At 41.2% G+C, this 24,143-nt stretch overlaps 1 protein-coding gene across 3 annotated transcripts; it reads left to right on the top strand.

Moving 5' to 3' along the window:
* Positions 1 to 285: 285 nt before the first annotated feature.
* KRT23 (keratin 23) lies at positions 286 to 11,638 on the top strand (the record flags this gene model as incomplete). Of its 3 annotated transcripts, none has more annotated exons than XM_081109835.1 (8): positions 286 to 681; positions 5,346 to 5,428; positions 6,427 to 6,583; positions 8,051 to 8,212; positions 8,295 to 8,417; positions 8,778 to 8,998; positions 9,869 to 9,900; positions 11,513 to 11,638. In XM_081109835.1, 8 exons carry the CDS (start codon positions 286 to 288, stop codon positions 11,602 to 11,604), a joined length of 1,266 nt encoding a protein of 421 aa, XP_080965961.1. The 3 variants fall into 3 exon arrangements, with proteins under 3 accessions (XP_080965961.1, XP_080965962.1, XP_080965963.1); XM_081109836.1 differs by having other exon boundaries at positions 286 to 693; XM_081109837.1 differs by lacking the exon at positions 9,869 to 9,900 and having other exon boundaries at positions 11,475 to 11,604.
* Positions 11,639 to 24,143: the final 12,505 nt, after the last annotated feature.

The following is a 24,143-nucleotide window of genomic DNA, read 5'->3' as shown; positions in this document are numbered from 1 at the left end:
AATGTCGTGGCCACTCCTCCGGGTTACAACTGGAAGGGAGAAACAAACTGGTCTATCGATGTGGCTCTAAACAACAACAGTGTGTGTGGAGGCCTGGGGCGCTTCGGGATTGACCAAGAGGAAACACATGTTGCACAATGATACGATCTTGTTGGTACAGTTGTCAGAGGAGGGAACTCCCACAGCAAAGGGCATAAAACCATCCAGGGCAGTCTGGGGCGGCTCAGTTCTGCGGTGCCAGGGAGCAGAGCAGAGCCCAGCCCCGCCCCACACACAAATGGGACCATGAGCTCCAGCCACAGCTTCAGCCAGATCCCCTCTGGCTCCCTCCCTGGCACCAGAGGTGGCTGGGGCCGGCCGGCGGGCTTCCCCCGGGCTCCCAGTGTCCACGGGGGTGCAGGGGGCATCCGCATCTCCCTTTCCTTCACCTCCCCAAGCTGCCTGCCCCCGGGAAGGTCATGGGGGTCTGGAAGAGGCAGCTCCCTCCTAGGTGGAAATGGGAAGGTGACGATGCAGAACCTCAATGAGCGCCTGGCCTCCTACCTGGACAAGGTGCGTGCTCTGGAGGAGGCCAACGTGAAGCTCGAGAGCCGCATCCTGAAGTGGCACCAGGAGAGAGACCCTGGCAGCAAGCAAGATTATTCCCAGTATGAGGAGAACATCAGCCGCCTGCAGGAGCAGGTAAGACCCTGGGTGGCCCTGGAAGTCAGGGTGGGTGGTGCGTTTCCAGGAAACCCCTGAGAGGAGAAATCAGTAGAAAAGACAACTGCCAGGAAAATGGCAAAAGAGCTTAAAGTAACTGTGAACAAAGGCAGTTGAGGATATTTTCTTATTTTACCTTGCATTTGGACTTTGGAGAGTCTGTTGTATTTATTTAAACGTGTACATAAATTATGTGGGGGAAAATCTAAAGAGTCTAAGGCAACCAGCTGCTGTCCAGTGTCACTGTGGCCCAGCGATGTAATAATAATGACAAAGGCTGGACTTCATTCCTCGTATTCAGTGCACGAGGCACGAGTCAGCCTTTGCTTTCTCATCAGTTCTGCTCCACCTCAAGTGGCAACAGTGTGATTATCTGGCAAAGAGAGGCTGAGTTATACTATTTTGGAGATCACATCTCAAAGGTGTCACTCCACAGGCAAATACATAATTGTGACATCCCTGGATACTTCTTGGCAGCTACTAGAAGTTCTGAGTTTCTAGATGCTAGTAGTTCCAAAAATGGCATATTGCTAGAAAAAAAAATAATGAAAAGAGCATAATTTTGGAACCTTAGAGTTAGGATGGGTTATGGAGACTTCTTCAAAAAATAAATAACTTTTCAACCAAATATTTTAAAAGTTAAGCTTATACCTTCTGGAGGATCTTATAACATTGGCTAGAGTAGAAGGAACCCAGTCATCTCATAGGTTATTTTTTAGCTACATAACTTCCCTCTATGTAAAGCGGTCCCAAAAAATGTCCTGCAGGATCACGATTTAACCTCCCCTGAAAAGGGCATCACAGGTTTCCAATATGCATATGATGTTATTTCTCAACACTCAGTCATCCTTGCGTGAATGTAGGAAGGACCAACCAAGATAATATAAATCTGTCCTCATAATAAACCCTAATTATTGAATAAGCAACCTAATAACTGACTGTGTAATTACCTTAACTATATAGTACATGGTTGTCTTTACATTAAAAAAAAAAAACAAGGTGACTCAACAAACCTCACCATATTTTTTTCATTAATAAAGTTGCTTTGGTTTTAGAATGGAGAGAATAAAAGATTTTTGCAAACGGACAGCTGAGAATATAACTCCCAAAAGAAATGTAAGGTTAGACCTGGTCAAATAATGTATTAGCTGACAGCAGAGAGGAGGAAAAGGGAGAGAAAGGAGGGAAACATTTGTTGAGCACTTACTGTATGCCAGGCATCATGTTGGGTATTTAATACATTTATCAGCGCCATCCGAGAGTTTTCTGCAATGATAGAAACGTCCTATAGCACCTGATTTAATTCTCACAACAATCCTGGAAAGAACCGAAGCTCAGAAGAGTGAAATAGGCACTGGAAAGGGCCAGAGATGGGATTCTAACCCAAGTCTGCTTCCAATGGCCTCAATTTCCACACAATACGGTGCTGACTGGCCTACCTCACACAACAATGATACTGCTCATGAATAAAGATATTGCATTGTATTTGCATTGTTAATTATGCAACACATATTTCATACACATCATTTCATTCTGTGAAGCAGGTATTTTTATCCCCAATACACAGATGAGCCGGCTGAGACCAAGTGGCTGCCTAAATTCATGAGAGCAGAACTGAGAAAAGTGAGTGGGACCCATGACAAGGAGGGGGCAGCTTGCCCACTGTTCAGGTGTCCCTGGAATCTAAGTTCTGACATTAAATAGGAGTCTTCTTCAGCTTTGAATTACACTCTTTTCTGGGTTTCTTACTTCAGTGTTACATCTTCTCCATGATGAAAGAAAACAACTCTTTGAAGCTGAGGTTGTCTGTCTATTCCACTCTCTCCTGTTAGCAGCTGAGAAAACAGAAACCAGACAGGTTCCCCAAGTACTGGTACCCGGGGCTGACCCCTTCCTGGGCCTTGATGAAATGTTTTGAGTAGATATATCACTCTCTCACCCCCATTTTAGGGATATTAAATGTTATTCAAAAAGTCTATAAGAAATTGTGTTCAAAAATTAATCCACTTCCTTTGAAACACAGAGCTGGACATAGAGAGATATTAGAATAGCTCATAATAGAACTCTACTTGGTGCTTTGGATTACGATAAAATATTCTACATTCCTCTCCCTGGTAGGAGATTATACACCCTGGAGCAATGATGCTGTACTACTAATACACCAACTAGATTATTTTAAAAGAATTAACTCAGGGCTTTGGGGAGAATCCAGGTGATTAATTATAACACACAATGCCAAACCTATGCCTCATATATTATTTCTCAATCCACCCTCATCCATTCATTATTGCAAAGGATGTCTCAGAAATAGTGGCTGTGTCATAATACTGTATCAGGCAACCCAAACAGCGGGAAATGGTTTCCATTTTTAAATGTGCTCTCTATCAAGTGCATTTCGGAGCACACCACTCCTGCACTATGAGAATGCTGGCTGGGAGAATCTGAGTCTTGATGGGGCTTTGCAATTGATAAATTATCTGTTTAACTCACTAAAGACAGTATTTTTTATTCTGTGGAGTCCATAGGGAATGGTTTCTCTACATGTCAATCAATACCTCAGTGCACAACTAAGGCTAACCCCAGGGATCCCCAGGCCTTTTTGGATGGAGCAACTTTCTATTTCCCATGAGCTTAAATAATGCAAAGAATAAAAAGTCTGGGGGGGGAGGGGAAGAATTTGGTAAGAAAGTCCCTAAGAAACACTGTAAGACAAGGAAATACCTACAGAATCTTTTTGTAGCGCAAAGGAAGCAGTCATAGTACCATCTGGAATCCATCCACCAAGGGAAGAATGAAGGTGGACAGGGGAAGCCAACCTGGCCATCTCTTACCACAAACAGAGTTTGAGGGTACATCTCAACAGGTAAATCCTGAGATTTATCCAATGCAGACATTGGCTCTAGTTACAAAAGTGTTAGACTTTAAAGAAGAAAATTTTGAACTAATTTTTCAGTGTCTACAGTATGCCCAGAAAAGGCTAAGGATTTTACAACATTATTTTCGCTCTCCTAATCTAATTCACATAACCTCATTGTCATTTTATGAATGAAGAAACGGACACGTGGCAAGCTCACTCAGCCGGTGGCGTCCAGGCCCACTGTTGTCGCCACCTCTGAATCCTGCTATTGTGCATTCATAATACCAAATTCCATCTAACCGGTGAAGCTTTGAATAGGACCAGATTTTTTAAAGGTGCTTTTGTTTTCAAGTATAACTTTGTCCTAAGAAAATCCTTTCTTAAGAAGGGAATTATTTGTATAAATATAATGGAATGTCACAAGATTGTCTGGTCCCAAATAAATTACAGAAGTTTAGAGCTATGACCTCTAAGGTCACCTGTTTTTAGTACAAACTCCTTAGCTAACAAGTGATGGAATTGAAGCCCAAGGAATGGAGTGAATAGCCCAAGTTCACATCGATGGTCAGTGACAGGAAGGAAAAGGAAAACCTCCCAGTTCCTAGTTCAGCGCAATGTTTGGTACAAAGTATATTATACTCTTGACCAGCCGTGGGCAAACTACGGCCCGCGAGCCAGATCCGGCCTGTTTGAAATGAATCAAACTAAAAAAAAAAAAAAAAGACCGTACCCTTTTATGTAATAATGTTTACTTTGAATTTATATTAGTTCACACAAACACTCCATCCATGCTTTTGTTCCGGCCCTCCAGTCCAGTTTAAGAACCCACTGTGGCCCTCGAGTCAAAAAGTTTGCCCACCCCTGCTCTTGACACTGAGACATCTTCCACCCAATTTTCCTGAAGGCAGAGACATAGAGCAAATGTAGACTAGTTCTCTGATTAAAACCTCCTAGAAGTGTTTACAAACCCTATATGTATACACAACTGCTCAAGTAGGTACTTTCAATAACATTTCTCCTTTTAAAGTGAAAAAGTATATAAACATCTAGTGAAAGTGTTTGACAGGAGGCTTTAACACAATTAAAGTTTACTAAGCTGGTAAAGAATCATTTCATTTAATATTTTAATAGTTACAATTGGGGCATTCTCATCATGGAATAATTGACAAACACATACCTACATGTTATGTACATGACTATAGTTACTGTGGACAAAAATTACTGATGGTATGTGACGACCGTAATAAAATACATTTAAAATTAGTTTCAAAAACTAATGCCAGTTGACATTTTGTATCAAGTGATACTTTGCTCAGTAGTCACAGATCAGAAATATGAAAGCTATCACGAGAAAGAATTATGTTCATTTAAAATAATTATTTTACTTTAGGGGAGCCAAACTAATATTCACAGTAAGAAAAGGATCAGAATCTAAACCACTTTTAACATCTTCAATGTGGGGGCACTTGAGCAAAACAGTAAGATGTGTTTATAGTACTAGAAAGTTAGAAGGCATTTTGAATAATTACACTCTTTCCTCTTCCTTTTGACATCTGTCAAAACTCCATGTAAAAAAAGACAATGCAGACCATATCCTTACTATAAAATCATTTTATGCTTTGCACCTAGTAAGAGCTCAATAAATATGTGTCGATGTGATTGCTCCACTGCCAGGAAACAAGTCATCTGTTCTAACAAGTCATATAACCAGGAGACTAGAGAACAGAAATGCAGCTTTCCTGTGCCGTGTGTCCCGCGGAAATGACTCTTGGTGCATCTCTTACAGATAGTGGACGGCAAGCTGACCAACGCTCAGGTGTTTCTTCTCCTTGACAACGCCAGGATGGCAGTGGATGACTTCAACCTCAAGTAAGTCCCTTCCTCAGTGTTGGGGGGGTGGAGGGGGGAATTATTTGGTGTATTTTTTTGTTTTGTTTTGTGGGTTGTTCTTGTTCTTGTTTTTGCTTTCCAGAGAAAACTTATCTCACCATTAGCTACATGTAAAAATCTTACTGGAATATAATTAAAAGGCAAACAAGAACAAATACTTGGCTGGACCCTAATTTAAATAAATCAGATAATAAAACACACTTTTTGTTGTGAGGAAATTTGAATAAGAACCAAGAATTAGATGACATTAAAGAGGTTTTTTTTTTTGTCCTAGCTGGTTTGGCTCAGTGGATAGAACATTGGCCTGAGGACCGAAGGGTCACAGGTTCGATACCGGTCAAGGGCATGTACCAAGGTTGTAGGCTCCTCCCCTGCTCAGCCCTGGTCAGGGCACATGCAGGAGGCAACCAATCTATGAGTTTCTCTCACATCACTATTTTTCTCTGTCTTTCCTTCTCTCTCCCACTCTCTCTAAACATCAATGAAAAAATATTGTTGGGTGAGGATTTAAAAATAAATAAATAAATCTTTGCAATAAACCTATAAGATGGGGGTGTTTAAAAAGGGAGTTTTTAATGTTTTAGGTGAGATAATGTTATTATCCTTATTTAGAAAGATGTATTTTTCTTAAAAGATGCATTCAGAAGCATTTAGGGGTGAAATGTTATGTCTAAAATTTACATTAAAATACAAAATGAAATACAGATGAAGCAAATATGGCAAACTGTTAATGACTGCTAAATCTAGGTGATTGGCACATGGCTGTTCATTATTTTATTCTATTTTTAAAAATAACATTGAATCACCATTATAGAAAAATATGCATGAAACACACATATAAAGAATAAATGGTCTGTATTAATTGTTTTTCCATTAAACCTAAAAAGTATGAGCATCACCTCTAAACGAAGGTGAATCCTTACAAAGACTGCAGCCTTCCAACAACAGGTGTACCCTTTTTTTCCTTCTAACCAAAGGTATGAAAATGAACATTCCTTCAAGAAAGACTTGGAAATTGGAGTGGAGAGTCTCCGAAAGACCTTGGATGATCTAACCATTGTCACAACAGACCTGGAACAGGAGGTGGAGGGGTTGAGGAAAGAGCTCATCCTCATGAAGAAGCACCATGAGCAGGTAGGACTCCCCAGCAATCACCAGCTCGGCTCTTAATGGGCACATCTTAGGTGATCCAATAGCTACAGAAGAAACTGCTACCTCTATGCCAGTTCTATTGTCCTTGAACCTAAATAATCATCAGGAACCATATAAACATCTAACTTTTCCAATTCCAAGGTTATCTACTCAGATGTCAAATACAACAGCCAAAATACAATCACAATTAACAATAGATGGGTCAACAATTTTAATATGCAATGTTTACCTAGGTTTGATTGTTATAAAGTACTGCCCAGTGGTTGAGCATCAACCCATGCACCAAAAGGTCACCAGTTCGATTCCTGGTCAGGGCACATGCCCTGGTTACCAGTTCAATCCCCAGTACAGGTTGTGCAGGAGGCAGCAGCTGGTAGATGTTTCTCTCTCATTGATATTTCTATCTCTCTTCCTCTCCCTTCCACTTTCTCTAAAATCAATAAAAACATTTTAAAAATATTGTAGGAATAAATGTGTGAAACTTAACCTCCTTTATTGACCCAATGTGCAGCAAATTGAGGGCCAACAGAATAAAGAGAATCTGCTACTAACCAAGCTATATATGACTAGTAGCAAAAATTAAGAATCCTAATTTCCAGAAACATTTAACCAACTTTTGAAAAGTTACCATCCATCTAAAGTCCCTGAGATATTGATAAAATGACAGAAAAACAATCCCTATTTTAGGCAAACAAAATTGATTATGAACATCAAAGCTAGTTAGACATTGATTGTTAACCCTTTCCTGTGGTTCCTTGGTTTTCATGATATCCAATGGGTGTCAGCCCTCCAGAATCCTAATGCACTGATGAGATTTTAAAAGCCTCTTTAGCCGAAACCGGTTTGGCTCAGTGGATAGAGCGTCGGCCTGTGGACTGAAGGGTCCCGGGTTCGATTCCGGTCAAGGGCATGTACCTGGGTTGCGGCTGATCGATGATTCTGACTCTCTATCTCTCTCCCTTCCTCTCTGTGAAAAACCAATAAAATATATTTTTTTAAAAAAAATTAAAAATTAAAAAAAATAAAAGCCTCTTTACTTTTGGCTTTGGATTACTGAACTGCTTCCCAAAAGCTTTGGTCTACATCCTGAAATGTTCACCTGCTTAGCTGTGTCATCACTTCACCCATAAACATTTGCTGAAGAGTACCTTACACACTATGTAAGCGTAATTCTTGCTGAAACATTTTTAACCAGGGATTAAGTCAGTAATCATAGAGGCCATACAGTTACCTGTCTGGTGCTATTCTTTATTTTACAAAAGTATAAGAGGAAAAATTCATATAATGTTTTGTCATCGATAACTAATAACTGAGACGCCAAACCAAAGCAGTGAAAAAATAGCAACCACGTGAGCTGAAATTTTTAAAAGATCCATTCACTGCTGCCAATCAACACACTTCCTTCTGATGCCCACAGCCCATTCATTTTCTTTCTCTGTTATTAAACAGGAAATGGAGGGACAGCCTGTGCCAAATGACTTCAAGGTCAACGTGAAGCTGAATACCACCCCAGGGGAAGATCTGATTAAGATCCTGGAGGACATGAGGCAAGAATACGAGTTTATGATAAAGAAGAAGCATCGAGACTTGGATGCTTGGTATAAAGAGCAGGTAAAAGAAAAGTGTCCAAACTCCCCAAAGGTTCCGTGTCCATGTGGCCCAATGCCAACGCCTCTGCTCTTTGCTCGGACAGTCAGCAGCCATTGCCCAGGAGACCGCCGGCCCAACCGCTGTGCAGACCAACCAGGGCAACATCCATGAGCTGAAGCGCACTTTCCAGGCCCTGGAGATTGACCTGCAGGCGCAGCGCAACAGGGTGAGTCTGAGCTAGGACCATCCTGAGTCAGGTCATGTCAGCGTAAGGAGGTAAGGAACAGATCAGGGCAGACACCTTGTGCAACAAATGCCACGGACGTGCGGCAGAGCCGCCAAGAGAACCCCGACACAGAGGTTTTACGCCAAGAAAATGGGCTTCAAAAGTCCAGACACTGCTCAACTCCTGGCTGCCCACGTCCCCACCCTAGGAGTCAGCCTGCTTCCCCTCTTTGCATTCCCAGCAGCCACCAAGACACCTCGCAGAGTGGTCGGCAGACTCTTAACTACTCAGCAAGCACACGTTATTGAATCAATCAAGCCGTCAGCCAATTAATGTCAGAAACGTCATTTCCTCTTTCAGAAATCTGCTTTGGAAAACATGTTGTCGGAGACCCAGTCTCGGTACTCCTGCCAGCTCCAGGACATGCAACGCATCATCTCCCACTACGAGGAGGAACTGCTGCAGCTGCGCCGTGACCTGGAGCGGCAGAACAGCGAATACAAGGTCCTCCTGGGCATCAAAACCCACCTCGAGAAGGAAATCTCCACCTACCGCCAGCTACTGGAGGGCGAGAGCCAAGGGTGAGGCAAAGGCTGGCAGGGGAGGGAGCAAAGGGCACCCAGCTAGCATGTGTACATTCGTGTACCCTACAGTTCTGTTAGCAGCAAAGAGGTTTATGTTGAATTTCTCCTGAAGACACTTAGATCAGATTGTATTTCGTTAAGCAAAGTTTTAACATGTTAAGCGCCATGGCAGTCACCAGTGACTGACACTATACTCTTCGTCCAGGAGACAAAACATGCTGGGCGCTTAACATGTGAATTAATCAGGATTACTCCCAGGACCCTGGGATTTGAGGTCAACCGTTGAAATTAATATATTAAAATCTCTAGAAAGAAACAAGAAGGGATAGCTCTAGTGTTTCCCAGTGAGGATACACACAATTCGGGCTCCAAAAAAAAGGGAGATTAGGGGAATATTTTAGCCTAACAGCAGGAAGAGATTCATAAGGGAGTAAGGTACCTAGATTTTCAATCTGTTATTTCTGACTACCTTGGGAAGTAGTTGTCCACAGAAAGGGCACAGACATTTTATAATCCAAGAGAAGGAGTTATAGTTTTTTAAAAATGCATAAATTTCTCAAGAAGCCAAGGGTTCTGGGCTTCAGACCCAGACCCTGGAAAGGATCCTGATGAAGGTGCCACCTGCAGGTGGCTAGAAGGATGGGTCATGAGACTTCTCTGCCCCCAGGGTTAGTGGAAGGCAGCACTCCCTGCCCTCTGGGTCCAGGAGGGTTCTTCCATGACCTCATGACCTAGGACTAGCTCAGAGATCATCCTCATTAGATGGGTACAAATTTACAAACAGGCAAAGGAAGTCAGTTCAATGTAAGACGTTTTTATGATTATTGCTAATACTAAAACGAGCTTTAATCTTTATTACTTTTATAGAACAACAGAGGAATCTAAGCTGAGCGCGAGAGGTAAATATATTTCTTCCATTGTTTGAATCTACTTTTTAAAACTAAATCAGCATACTTATCCATTCTGTAGTATTCATCATCTTTAGTATACTACCAAATGTCCTGTATTCAATTTTTATTTTACTCCTGAATTTTTAATTAAATTAACAAATTAGATGATACAAAGTGAGCTCTCAATATTGTCCTCAACAATATATATGAAAGCTCTTTGCAAGTGGTAAAGTAGATAAAAATAATCATTAATGTTATTATGTCTCTATTAACTAATGGAGGCTGTTTATTACACTCCGAAGAGAATACAAGGAAATGGTTTCACGTAATTTCCCAAACTGTCTTGGGTTGAACATCAGTGCCCCATGAGATTTTAACTGTGTATTATGAAAGACATGTTCTATGACCGGATAAGACCTATCCTCTTTGTGAAGAGCCATGTTGTGTTTCGGTACATTAAAGATGAAACAATGCTGGAAAGGCACTTTTCAGAGAAGAAAAGGAACAAGAATGGGAAAGAATGACCAAAGTTCTATTTTGTTTAACCCAGTGTTTCCTAACATCTTTGACCTTGGAACTCTACTTTCTCAGATAGCCTTTAACATCTCACAGAAAAATTCTAAGAAACCAGTCTGGAACAAGTGGCACTTTCTGAGTAGTTTGTGGTAAAAATATCCTAAGGCACTAGAGCATCGGTTCTCAACCTGTGGGTCGCGACCCCTTTGGCAGTCGAATGACCCTTTCACAGGGGTCGCCTAAGACCATTCTGCTTATCAGATATTTACATTACGATTCATAACAGTAGCAACACTACAGTTATGAAGTAGCAACAAAAATAATCTTATGGTTGGGTCACAACATGAGGAACTATATTTAAAGGGCCAGAAGGTTGAGAACCACTGCACTAGAGATTCAGAGAATCAGACTTCAAGTAACCATCACAGAACAGGTGGTCAAACTGCTACCCCTCTGCAAGATCTCCATAGACGGTCCTTCAGCCTCTCTCCTTACCCAAACCCAGGGATGCGGAACCCCATACTGAATGGGGTGGCCCAATTTACTGTTGGAGAGGTTTGATTTTAACCAAGTTCTCCCTGTATCTCTGTTAATGGTTTCAATTCTTCCCCTGCCCCTATCCCCGGTTTAGAATCAATTTATTGATGTGTCAACAGGCACTTATTCAAATCAATCGTATTTTTGAATACAGTGACCAAAATAAACATCCCTGGCTTGTTGCCATCCCTCACATGGGAAGCTTGCTAGATCTTAAAATGAGGTACCCAGAATGGCCTTTAGTGCTCCATACACTCACGGAGTCATGGTGCCCGTGCTACAAAACCCACATAAGCAATCGGACTCCTCCAGTGCTTGTGGTCAGTGATTAGATTCTGGATCAGGCGTGCCTAGATTGAAGGCCTTGAGCCCTAGAAGATGGCACTGCCCAGACACCCTCATTCCTTAGAGGGTGGGAAGAATAACCCTTTCACTCCAGCAGGGACCGCCATATTGCGTAGCGATCCTTTGGGAAGGCACGGAGAGCGTAACGGGTGCTGACAACAGCACAGTTCAGATGGTGGGGGAAGCATGGCACTGACCTCTTCATTGCTCTTTTCCTCGGCAGCTGTGGCGCCCAAGATCAAGACCATCACACGGGAGAGCGTCAATGGAAGAATAATTTATTCTCAAGTGAATGAGATCCAAAAGTATGCATGAGGCTAATAAAAGTTTCTGCCTGTTGTAAAAACTATTTTTCTGCAATGGAGAGTCCCTTCCTTGCCCAGACACAAACGGGTGAGTCCTAAGAGGTATCCTGGGAGTTACCAAACTCAACAACATTTTTCTCTGTAACCATCTCATCAGACATCCCATAATGATCTTAATATACTGCTGTACGTTTGAATCAGAGTATGAGTTCATGAGCTTAAAGCTCTACTTTCCCACTGCAATCTTCAGAGTCCATCGTTGGGTATCTGTTTTATAGCCAATAAACCTCCATACAGCTGCATCACGTCTCCTTTATATCATCAGGCAAGACAAGACCTCAGGTCTCCTCTTAACCAGGGCTACTCGGAGCATGGTCCATAAAAGACCCACGGGGACCTTAATGCTCTGAACATGTCCGCAGCAGCCAAACGCTGGGTAGAACTGTTACCCTGCAGCCATGCAACTTAGGGACAAGATGTGGCTCGTGAGCCTCTCCAGACTTCTGCCAACAAGAAGGACGGAAACAGAGAAAAGGAGGCCCAGAAAGCCTCATTTAGAATGAGAGAGGACCAAAAATTATTTTAACTCACATAAAAAGTATTAATTAATTAGTTAAAAGCTTAAGGGCCTAACAGCGAGTTACTAGTAACATTAGAAACGGAAATTCAGGAAAAAAAAAATTCTTATAACAGATAGAAACTAAGACCCAAAAGAGGAAGTGGCTTGTCCAATATCCAAATTATAAATATCAGGATCTGGAGTATTGTATTGAGGTGTACTACAGAATGGGTAAGTATGCTGATTTATTTTTAAAAAGTAGATTCAAACAATGGAAGAAATTTATTTACCTCTCGCGCTCAGCTTAGATTTCTCTGCTGTTCTATAAAAGTAATAAAGATTAAAGCTCGTTTTAGTATTAGCAATAATCATAAATTTATATTTAAGGAATGTAGCATTTGTAAGCTGGTGGAGTGGTGATAAGGCTAAAAAGGGAGCAAGGACTCGAATTATGTCGGGAAAAGACAATTAAGAGAAAAGAAGCCAAGGAAGTTTCCTTCGCATAGAGACTGTCAAACTTGGCTGCACCTCAGGATCAGCTGGGGAAATTTTAAAATTCTAATGCCCAAGCCATGTTATAGATCAATTAAATTAAGGGTTTGAAGGTTGGGACCCAGGAATCAATATATTTTAAAGATTCCCAAAGAAAATGCAATGTGACTAATGGGAACATCTAAGTAAATTCTTCCTTAAAGAAATAACAGATAAGTATTCCCCAAATACATATTTCATATTCCTCTACTAATTAATTAGGCATCGCATGTAAGTTCAAATGGAAAAAAAAAAAATAGAAGCATCAGAAGAAAACATATTGAACTCTCTTATTTAAGAGATGAGAAAGCTAAAGTCTAGAGAGGTTAGCCAAGCCCTCCTGGAACTCAGATCTCATTTCTACCTATTTGTAACCTACAAGTAACATCTCTGACATATGGAAACATCAGTACTGAAGAAAGCAACACATGATTTTAAAAATGCTAGCAAATTAAAAATAATAATTCTAAATGTGTGAATTATTGAAAAGACAAAAATAATTAAGGTATAAGCTCTTAAATTGAAACCAATTTGTAAAAATGCCATGAATTAAAAAAAAAAAAAAGTAAGCCTAACATAATTATTAGAGGTTGGATAGTTACCTTTTTTTTTTTTAACAGATGGGCTTAAATTATTTAACATACTATATGTAGTGTGGGGATTTTTAACAGTTTAGATTGTTTCAAATAATATAGCATATCATTTCTTTGGGACAAAAATAACATAATTCCAAAAATACCTTTTACGAACATCAGCAATATTATAACATAGTTACATTACACCAACTTAGCCTTTCACAATTGAAACTGGATACTAAATAACAGTATATTCTGAGTATGCAGTAGTTATTGGTGGGCCCAATGAATCCATACCACCAGGACTCATGCTTTTCAGTATTCTCTCCCACATTTACTCTGGGTTTGGCCATGTGGCTTGATTTGGCCAATGAAGTATCAGCAAACACGATACAGGCAGAGGTTTAATAAATGCTTTCACATTGGGGCTTATTTCCTTGGAATGCTCCTGCTAAGAAGCTAGCTACCATGTAAGTTCATTCACCCTGAGACTACCATGCTATATGGAAGCCCAAGCCAGCCTCCTGCAGAAGCCACATGGAGGAAAAGTGAGGAACCCAGCCAACAGCCATACTGAAGCTCTAGACCCAGCGGTGGGCAAACTTTTTGACTCGAGGGCCACAATGGGTTCTTAAGCTGGACCGGAGGGCCGGAACAAAAGCATGGATGGAGTGTTTGTGTGAACTAATATAAATTCAAAGTAAACATCATTACGTAAAAGGGTACGGTCTTTTTTTTCAATAGTTTTATTCATTTCAAATGGCCGGATCCGGCCCGCGGGCTGTAGTTTGCCCACGGCTGCTCTAGATTGACTCTGATCAAGCCATTCCCGCTGGTTCCCAGACAGTCGAGCCAACCCAACTGAAGTCCCGCACATCACAGAGCAGAGCTAAGCCAGTCCCGGTATTCTGAGTCTGAAATTCTGACCCATGGAATTATGAACAAATAAAATATGTTGTATTTTTAAGCCAGTAAGTTTGGGGCATCATTTTCCATGTGGCCATGGCTAAGCAAAACAAAGTACTTAAAATACTAGAGTCTATTATTTTCTGATTTAAGGCTAGTTCACTAGCATCCTGCCAAACTTTTGACCAGAATTTTAGTCATTTTAACACTGAAATGGATCTCTACAGAAGTCTTGGTCCAATGACCACAGATGAAGCACCAAAGCGTCCAAGAAAAAAATAACCAAAGCCTTCCCTCTTCAAAGATGGCAGAGTAAAGCCATTTCCCATGAATGGTCATAACTACCATCTCTGCCTCTTCACAAGTGGAATCCAAGCAGTGCAACTCCAACAAGGAGAATAGGACAGTCCCTGCTCTTTACTAGAGCATGCTGGGTTGCCCAGGTAAATCTTCTCCTTCTTATCTTGGAGTTTCGATTCCTTTTGATTCTGTCTTTAAGTTCCTCATTCCAGGGACATTAACAACAAGTTCTCTATAAATATTTATGCATACAGTAAGTATCACACATATCAAAAGTTTCACTGAAAGGTGACCTCTTTTCAATGTAGATAAGAAATGCTCTTCTTCGCCAAGAAACTATAAGGCCTGTACAGATTAAGATGATCCTGATTATCAGGTAGTTCTTAATTATAATGTTTAAGTTTTTAAGTCATTAAGACCCTTGACTATTGGCCATTCACTCTAGGTATATTTCTTCACAATGGTGTACTTTAAATGCTATCCTCTTATATGATCTTTAACCAATAAATACTTTTAAGATTTTTGGTGTTTTTATACATCCCGTAAGTGTTTTATTGCTTATTTGTGTATCATTTGTGTTTCTCCATCATACTACATGCCTGAGATCATTCCCTTTCTGTAACTCATTCCCCATTTAATTTATTCTATTACAACATCTGTAAGTCACCACCATCTTTCTGAAGAGGATTCAAGAATTTCTAAAAAATATTTGCAGTTAGGTCATGCAAAAAGGAAAAAAAGACAGTGTCTCTGACATACTTCACCATCTGAAGGCCTAACCATACTTAGAAGTTTTACTGAAGAACTGTGTGTGTGTGTGTGTGTGTGTGTGATACCAATACATGGACTGTGCTACTCACCAAAACTAGTCTTTAAAATTTAAATTAGGAGCCATCTAATAAAATTATGAGTCATCTAACAAAAACTACAAGTGAATTTATATTAAATTTTGAAGTGTGCATACACAACATAATACTCATGCATGTGACATACATACACACATATACTAGAGGAAGTTTTAACAGTAACAACTATTGTTTTTTTACTGATTGATTTTAGAGAGAGGAAGGAGAAGGAGTGGGGGGGAGGAGAGAAAAACATCAACATGCACCCTGACAGGGGATCAAACCTGAAACCTGGGTATGTGCCCAGACCAGGAATTAAACCCACCACCTTTGGTGTATGGGATGACGCTCCAACCGAGTCACACAATAATAACAACTATTCTTGACTGGCATTTGCATTCCTAATCTCATTTAACATTTGTCACAACACCACAAGGTATTATTATATTCATTTTACAGTTAAGGAAACTGGGACTCATATAGAGTGAATTACTTGATCTGTGGTCATACAGCTTAAAAATGGTGGAATCAGGATTTTACCCAATGTACTTGCTTTTCTACTGTGTCACACAGTTAAAAATGCTTGCTAAAGAGTTATGTGAAACCTAAGCACAGGCAACATGTCTTGATGAACTCTTGCTAATGGTTTTTATCTTAAGGTGAGAGTCCAGGGATGAGAAATCTGAATATACAGGTTACTAGAATAATGCACAAGAGCCAGAAATCTCTAAGGACTAGGGAGAGACAGGGTTTTATAAACAAGAGCTATCACCCAAACCCAAGAGTCACCTTCCCATTACCCAAACCCAAGCATTCAATCTTCTGTGCACAGAAGCAGTCTCTTAACTTGCCACTCCCTTAGCCTAAAACTCTACCAGTTAACACAAGGGAAGAGTTTAGCAAGTTCCAAAACCAGAGGACCTCACCCCTTAATCTTTCCAGTTAGACCTTACACTCATGCCTAGTTTCTATCAAAATGATCGCTCCCCATGCACCTAGAGAACAAAAAAGGAAGACAGTAGTGATGGACGGGCCATACTTATACAAACTATGTTAGAAATAGTTCATCACAGTCTCATCACAAAACATATTGTGAAGATTTCTACTTACCATTTCCAACACTCTAGGAAGCAGTAGTTTGGGGTCAATATCTAATTCCGTCTTATAAATATATCAGTGCCTCTTTCTAATAGTGACTGGCTCCATAGTAGACACATGTTAGGAGCCTAAGTATTCTTTGACTGGTCCTTAATTCCACTTCATATGTGAATTTCTTTTTATTGTGCATAGTAACCTGGGGGTCTTCTTAAAAATGCAGGTTCTGGGTTTCTAGTAGGTCTGGGTTGGAATCCAAGATTCTGCATTTCTAACAAGCACCCAGATGATGCTGAGATTGATGATTTATAGGCGACGCTGAATAGCAAGATTATAGATGAGTTCAATCCATCAGCCATTTGCCATATCCCCTAGTGAAAAATATAGCAGGTAAGGTGGCATCACTAGAATCCCATTAGCATTGTCTTACTCAAAGCAAGTGAAACTTGCAAGAACACTGATTAAGGAAGGCTTTGAAAGAAGGTGTTTCTTGATTTTGGTCAAGAGTAGAAAACAGAATGAAGTCTGGAAACTAAAGAGATCGATCGCCTTGTCCCAAACTATCCCTGGCTTCAATGCATTGGTATAGCCGTGGGAAGTTCACCACTGCCAGACTCACTGGAGAGGATGAAAATCACCGGTGCAAATTCACCATAGCTAAGATTTGGAAACAGCCTAAGTGCCCATCAGCAGATGAGTGGATTAGAAAACTGTGGTACATCTACACAATGGAATACTATGCTGCTGTAAAAAAAAAAAGGAACTCTTGCCTTTTGCAACAGCATGGATGGAACTGGAGAGCATTATGCTAAGTGAAATAAGCCAGTCAGAGAAAGATAAATACCACATGATCTCACTCATTTGTGGATTATAGAGAACAACATAGACTGATGAAAAGGGACAGACCCAAAGACTGAGAAACAGTGATCAGGCTATCAATCCCCAGAAGGAAAGTAGGGGAGGGCGGGGGTAAGGGGAAGAGATCAACCGAAGGACTTGTATACATGTATATAAGCCAAACCAATGGACATGGACAACAGGGGGATGGGAGCATGAGTTTGTGTGTGTGGGGGGGGAGGTTGGGGGTTAATGGGGGGGATGAGGACACATTTGTAATACCTTAACTAATAATAATAATAATAATAATAATAATAATAATAAAAATGGGGGAAAAAAAGAAAAGAAAAAGAAAATCACCGGTGCAATGTTATCTATTGTGTTAGGTAACACAGCACTAAATCGTATGCCACTATTACATGTGAGTATTCACTTAAAAAATTCTTTCTAAATTATCTTCAGGTAACCGAACAATGGTTGAAGTTTTCAGAAAAACAACAATAATTCTGTGAAATTATGTCCTTTTCCACACTAAGCTAACCCAGCTCAGACTGGGTGCTTTCATTAGTGTTACTGATGTTATTCTTTCTTTTCAAGAAATTCACATATGAATTGGAATTAAGGACCAGTCAAAGAATACTTAGGCTCCTAACATGTGTCTACTATGGAGCCAGTCACTATTAGGAAGGCAAAATAAGGAAGTTCATGAAGTCAGAACTTCAGAGAAGGAAATTAAATATACAAAACAGTCCCTTTGCCCAACTGCAATTCCTGTCACCCATAATCATGGTAAGTAGTCATGATAATTGTTACCTTTGCTGGTGTTATAAGGAAACTGATTTGAGCTGAGAGACAAAAAAGGAAGCATGTCTCCTCAGTAAAGCTCTTCCTCCTTGAAATTTTCTCCCACACCCAACAAAAACTTCGTAAAGCCATCGTGACCCTCTTACCCAGTTCTACCACGTCAACTCCTAGGACTGGCCTCACACCCTTCTCAAATACCCAGGCATTGCCACACAGCCTTCCCCTGGGAGGCCCCAGCTTGTTTTTCCAGAGGGCAGCAGTCATTACCTGAATGGCAGGTTTGCGTTGCAAGCTGCCTTAATGTGGGGTTTTGCAGACATCACGCCTGGGTTGTCATTAGTGTCCTCCAAAAATAGTAATCAGCTGGCAGACCAAAAAAGGGCATTCCAAGAAAACATTAATTCAAGTGTTTGGGGAAGCCATGGAAAATCTAAATTCATTTATGTTTTAGCTATTCAAAGAAAGATCTAACATACACACAAGGACAATCAGCTAAAAGTTTATGAACTACACTTGCTACAGTGCTGAGTTGGAAGATGTTACACACCTATGGGTCGGTAGCTCTGGGGAAGGGGGTAGTGTCTTTGATCATTCCTGCCTGTACAGGCGGCTGAGCCTTATTGTAGGGACATGGGTGATTCCATTTCTCACACTGTCCCTTCTTCCTTCTTCTACAAATTAGGTGCTTAGAAGGCTCATCTATGTCCTCCAGGCATCCTTGCCTCTCCACAGGAGACAAGGCATCATCTGGCTTCCTCCTCTGCCCCCACCTCTAGATGTGGCTGCACCTAAGGTCAATATGGCCCAAGGGACATGACAGCACTCAAGTCTTCTCTCTTCCCACCAGTCAAACTGTCCCTGGGCCAACCAGAGGTTAAAGTGCACAGAACAGGGTTCCGTCAGAGCACACTGAAGCTGCCTCTGAATAGCAGATGTCTAGAGTCAGTTTCCTCCCCCATCGCAGGAAGCAGAGGAAGAAATACGCCCCCCAATGACAAGCACAGCCCTGCTAACTACTTGTACCGGCTCCTACAGTGGCTTCCAGCAGCTGGCGGAAGGAAGCTGGGAGCCGGCACCACTGGGCAAGATAGAGACCCACCCAGGGGTCCAGACACAGGGCAGGCTGGGTCAGAGGGACCCACAGACACCTGAAGTGGGGGAACAATAGAAGGTGGAGTCCAGGTCAGGGAGTTCAAGGCAGTGAGACACAAATATGCTCTTCCAGGAGCTTCCTGGTAGTGGCTGGAATCTGATCCACCCTCCTTCCTCCTCCAGGAGTGTGTAAGGAGGAGAATTCAGAGCTGACTCCCATAACCCTTTGGAAAGAAAACTCCCTAAGTGTTCTCTGCCACACGTAAAGGATCTGACGCTATGTGGAAGGTGCTTCTGTGCTTGTTTGGGGCCCCTCGCAGGGAAAGCTTTGGGGACCTCTCAGAAATTTGCTTCCTACTGGCCCCCAGCTTTGTTCTGGTGCCTCCAAGTTACCTCTGACAATTACATGTTTATATAAAATTGTCCTGATATAAAAACACCTTCAGTGCTTCTCCTCTTAGTCACTTCTTGTTTCCTCTCCTCTGTAGTCAGCCCCAGCTAAACATTTCTTTGAAGAGAGGGAAAGGGGCGGGTAGCCCCTTGCTCTCAGAAGTGGAGAGGGGAACAGGAAGTTAATAGATGAAGGGGGACTAAAACTGCAGGCAGCAACTGTTACCTCCGTTTCCCCCAAACCCACTCAAACTTGGAGGAAACGGAACCCATTCACAGGAAAAGTACAAAGGTGGGTTTGAGGTCAGGCAGTAGATAAAAAAGTTCCAGTTCCTGCTCTTGCAATTATCCCTTCTCGAAGTGCTGGCTCCCTTTACCAGACAACGTGTCGCAGTTTCTTTCGCTCTTGGCATCTATGACCTCCAGGCATCCAAGTATCTTGTGTATCTTTCAACAGATCAAAAGGCAGAAAGAAAAATGTTCTTGGATCAACTCCTAGAAAACTCTGAAACCAGATTTTCCAGGGGCCTTTCAGGCCAGTCAGTGCCTGTTATTTTATACTGTGGCATCTTTCTTTTAAAACGATAAATGAAAAGATGAAAATTCACAATTCCAGCCACATCGGTTTCTAAATTGCTGTGTTACCTACTTAAAAACGCCTGTGGACTTCTGTCATCTGTTCTGCTTCCCGGGCCCCTGCCTTTCTTTCATGGAAAACAGAAAGCCTGAGCTCTCCAATCACGGGGCAACGGCACTTGTCAGAACACTGTAAGGGGTCAGACATCAATTCCAATAGCAGTGGAACCAGATGGACATTAAGATTCAATTATTTCCTGAGATCCCTCAGAGCAAAACGGGGAAGGCACCCATGGCCACCCTAAGGCCCCAGAAGGCACAGGGGACCTCGCTTTGGCCCCACTCGTCTGCATGGTCACCTGAAACTGTGGGGTGGGGGTGCCCAGAGGGGCAGGACCCAGGATAGCTCTGCTCTCCGCAGCACAGGCCGCACTCCGCCTCCTCTCAGCAATCACGCAGGACTGAGGGAAGAGGCATTGCAAAAAAAAAAAAAGATTTAATTATTTCCTTGTTAATTAGAAAGAGGTTTTTTTTTAAAAAAAAAAAAAAAAGAAAAAGTATTTGTGTTTATAAAGAATATAAAATAACAGCTATATGAAAGACAGTAACTGGTTTTTCAATATTTACAGATAGCTATAGGATAGCCAAATCATAAAGTGTCATTAGCACACAGCTACCCCACTTGTTTACATGTTTTCTGTGGCTGCTTTTGGGGTTACAACAGCAGAGCTGAATAGTTGTAACAGAGTCCCTCTGGGCCACAAAGCCTAAAATATTTTCCATCTGGCCTTTTCAGATAAAACGATTAATTGCCAACCCCTTCTATGCATACGAGGGTGGGAGAAAATGAGTTGAAATGACATCAGGAAGAGTAAGACCCATCTGTATCAACATCTCTGCCCGGGCACGGGGACTGGCCTTTAAACCTTCCCTAGAACTGAGAGGGCCTTTGACCCCTTGCCCACTACTAAATATGACCATGACTAATTTCAAGAATACCTAGGCAGTTCAGGACTGGTGTAACAATTTAAAAGATTGGAAAGTATCTGCTGTTTCCCAGGTGATTCATGCTTATTGCAAAAAATAAAAATCAGATAAAGAATATATTTTGCTTTTTACTTTAAAATTGTAGAGTTTCCCAAATACTTTGATTGGTCAAGTGTTGCTCACCAAAATGTAATGCTGTCCTTTGCAAGATGCCAATTGAACACAGAAAGAAGGATGGTAATGACTCACAAACGTGGGTTTCAATAGGAGCACTGGAAGGGTTGCTTTAGCCTTTATTAGATATGAAGAGAGTGCCCCCTGCTGCCCAGAAAGGCCACTTGAGCTTGAACTCAATATTTTTCCTGATTAGGGCTCTCAGGTTGGACAAGGATCAACACAGCCTTGTGAAGAAATAAAGGAATATCAAACATTCACAATTCATGGCCCAAGGCATGGTAGCAACTTTAAATCTCAGTACATAGTTTGTATAACATGTATGGTAGCAAAGAACACCCACCAAAACGAAATCACCAGGTTTTTGCTTCTCTCCCTTAAGACTGCCTCCCTACTAAAAATAAAAATAAAACTACGTACAGTCTTCTACAACCACTAATTGAACATAAATTCCTTTAACAATGAATAAAGAATTTAATTCCTCACTTTAGAAAGAATACTGGCCAAGGGTTTTGTTCACGAAAGGTTGCCAATATTCCACTAATTTGATCCATAGAAACCGTAATTTCATGTGGTTCTACCTGAATATTATGAGCCCATCAACAATTGACAAAGATTTAGAGTACAGCCTAAAGGTGTGAAGTTGGGGGCAGGCTTTCCTTTTTGGCTGACAGATACAGTGACCAGAAGCTGGGGATACAGTATATAAGCTTTCTGGTCTCACATTTTCCCCAGGACCTCCTCTGAATTCCTCCGACCAATAAAAGTAGAGGGTGGGAATTTAAAGTATCTTCTTGTCATTTAGGTAACTCTGTTCCATGTTTTAAAAAATTGTAAAATAGTGTTTTCTTTTTAACATAACCATCCGAATAAAAGAGATTCAGGAAAGAGGAGACTTTTAAATCATCTCACCATTGCCTCACTCTGACATTCTACTGAACAGGAATGCTTGCTAACAGGTGAAGTACAAGGCCCATTGACTGTAACTGTGGGCCTGCAATGGCTGACTGTGCTATGGAGACCAGTGGCAGTCAAGGATTGGGGCTGGGATAGACACAGGCCTTGTCAAAGACCAAGTGCTAAGAGGACAGGGACTGCTGATTTGAAAGTGGGAGAATCTGGAAAGCAGAACATTTAAAAGTTCTGAATGCTAAAGCGAACTTACATGTAGACTTGTGATTCCTTAAAATGTCCATGATGATTTAAGGCAATGGTCCCTAGATTAAAAACACAAAGAATCATGGTGTCTGATTTCTCAGATTTGAAAACACTGTGGTCAAATGCCCTCCTCCAGGACATAAACAATAGACACAGTAAAAGCCTGAATTATATTCTTAACCTATAACATCAAGCACCAACCCCCAAGATGACAATGTGGAACTTAAGGATGGGAACTATTGAGTTGAAGGGTTTCTCTTGAGTCTAAGTATAATTCAGTATAATCTTGGGGATTTTTAAGTACAGAGGCAAGAAAAAACAAAATCCGACACCTATACAATATATTCAGTATAGGACCAAAACAGAAAGCCAATCTTCCAGCAGAGGGAGCAAGAGTTAAATAAATACTTTTTTTTTTAGTCAAAACATGGAAGCTTAATTCAGAACCCAAATGGTTCATTTTATCTTCAATGGTATTATTTCCTAAAGAGTAAATAAACTTGGTCACAGTGACACAGATAGTAAAATCCTCCGTCCCCTGACTCCAGGTCCTGTGTTCTTTCCCAGGGTGAAGCTGATATGGAGTGAATTTTTCATGTTAATTGCCCTATAGAAGCACGCATCGAATTCCTTATTTAGATTAAGAACTATGGCAAAGTACATTTTAATTGGTAGCAGACACCATAATAACAGGAAGGATTTTTAAGGAAAATACAAAGACATCTTCCTCTTTAAAACGATCCCCTGGACCCTTCATTCATTCATTCATTCATTCATTTGCTCACTTACCATAGTATCAACCGTGTACTTACTATGTTAGACATTGTGTCCACACTTCACCTTAGATCCCTTTACCCTCCTGTATTGAAGTTTGGATTATATTAGCTCCTTCGTCAGGTAGCCCATTTCCTGTGATACACTACTAGGCATCATTGTGCTGTTGCCTGTGTGATTGCTGATGTTACACTTGGACAGGTGTATTTAGTGGGTAAGATGGACACAGTATTTCCAGATGAGCCTTCCAGACTCACTGCACTTTATACGCTTACTCACTCAGCACATATTTGTTGGCAAAGGTCCAGTGATCAAACTTCATGGTTCAGAAATTTTACTTTATCAGTCCACTCGACAACGATCAGGAACTAAGGAAATGGAATCATATAAACCCCATTAACAAGAGACCCCTATTCATTTGCAATGAAAGTGTCGGTGGTGGTGTTTTACCATGACCCAGTGCACCTTTGTCTTGTGATTGATGTGCCTACAAACTAAACTGAATACCAAAAATTGTTTGATAATCATGGAATAAAGACAAAGGCTGTGAATAGGCTCGAGAGGCATTTTTCTAAGGAATGGGGAAGCTCCAAATAACAACATTTTGTGATAAAAATACTATTTCTGCCAGATGGCGTCTGTCGCACAATATTCATGCTGCCTGATCCAGTCTCCACCTTTACCGCCACCTGCACACCCTAAGCTAGCCTCTCTGGCTAGACTGTGAACCCTTGAGGAGGGAACAGGCTTACTCATATTTGTACCTAGATGATGCTAGGTTCTTGGAATTTCCAATGATCAGATGGGTGGGTGAAAAGATGGATTGGGTGGATGCATGAACAAAGGCAACTCCAGTTACTCAGACGCTTACCAGAGTCCAAAGCTTCTCACTCTGAATCATTATTAGCTTGTTCTTTAGCTTTAAGTTTAATTTCCTTGCATTCAA

This window comes from Myotis nattereri (assembly GCF_964212035.1).
Source record: "Myotis nattereri genome assembly, chromosome: 16".
Classification (NCBI taxonomy): domain Eukaryota; kingdom Metazoa; phylum Chordata; class Mammalia; order Chiroptera; family Vespertilionidae; genus Myotis; species Myotis nattereri.
This window is presented reverse-complemented; position numbering and strand designations above follow the sequence as displayed.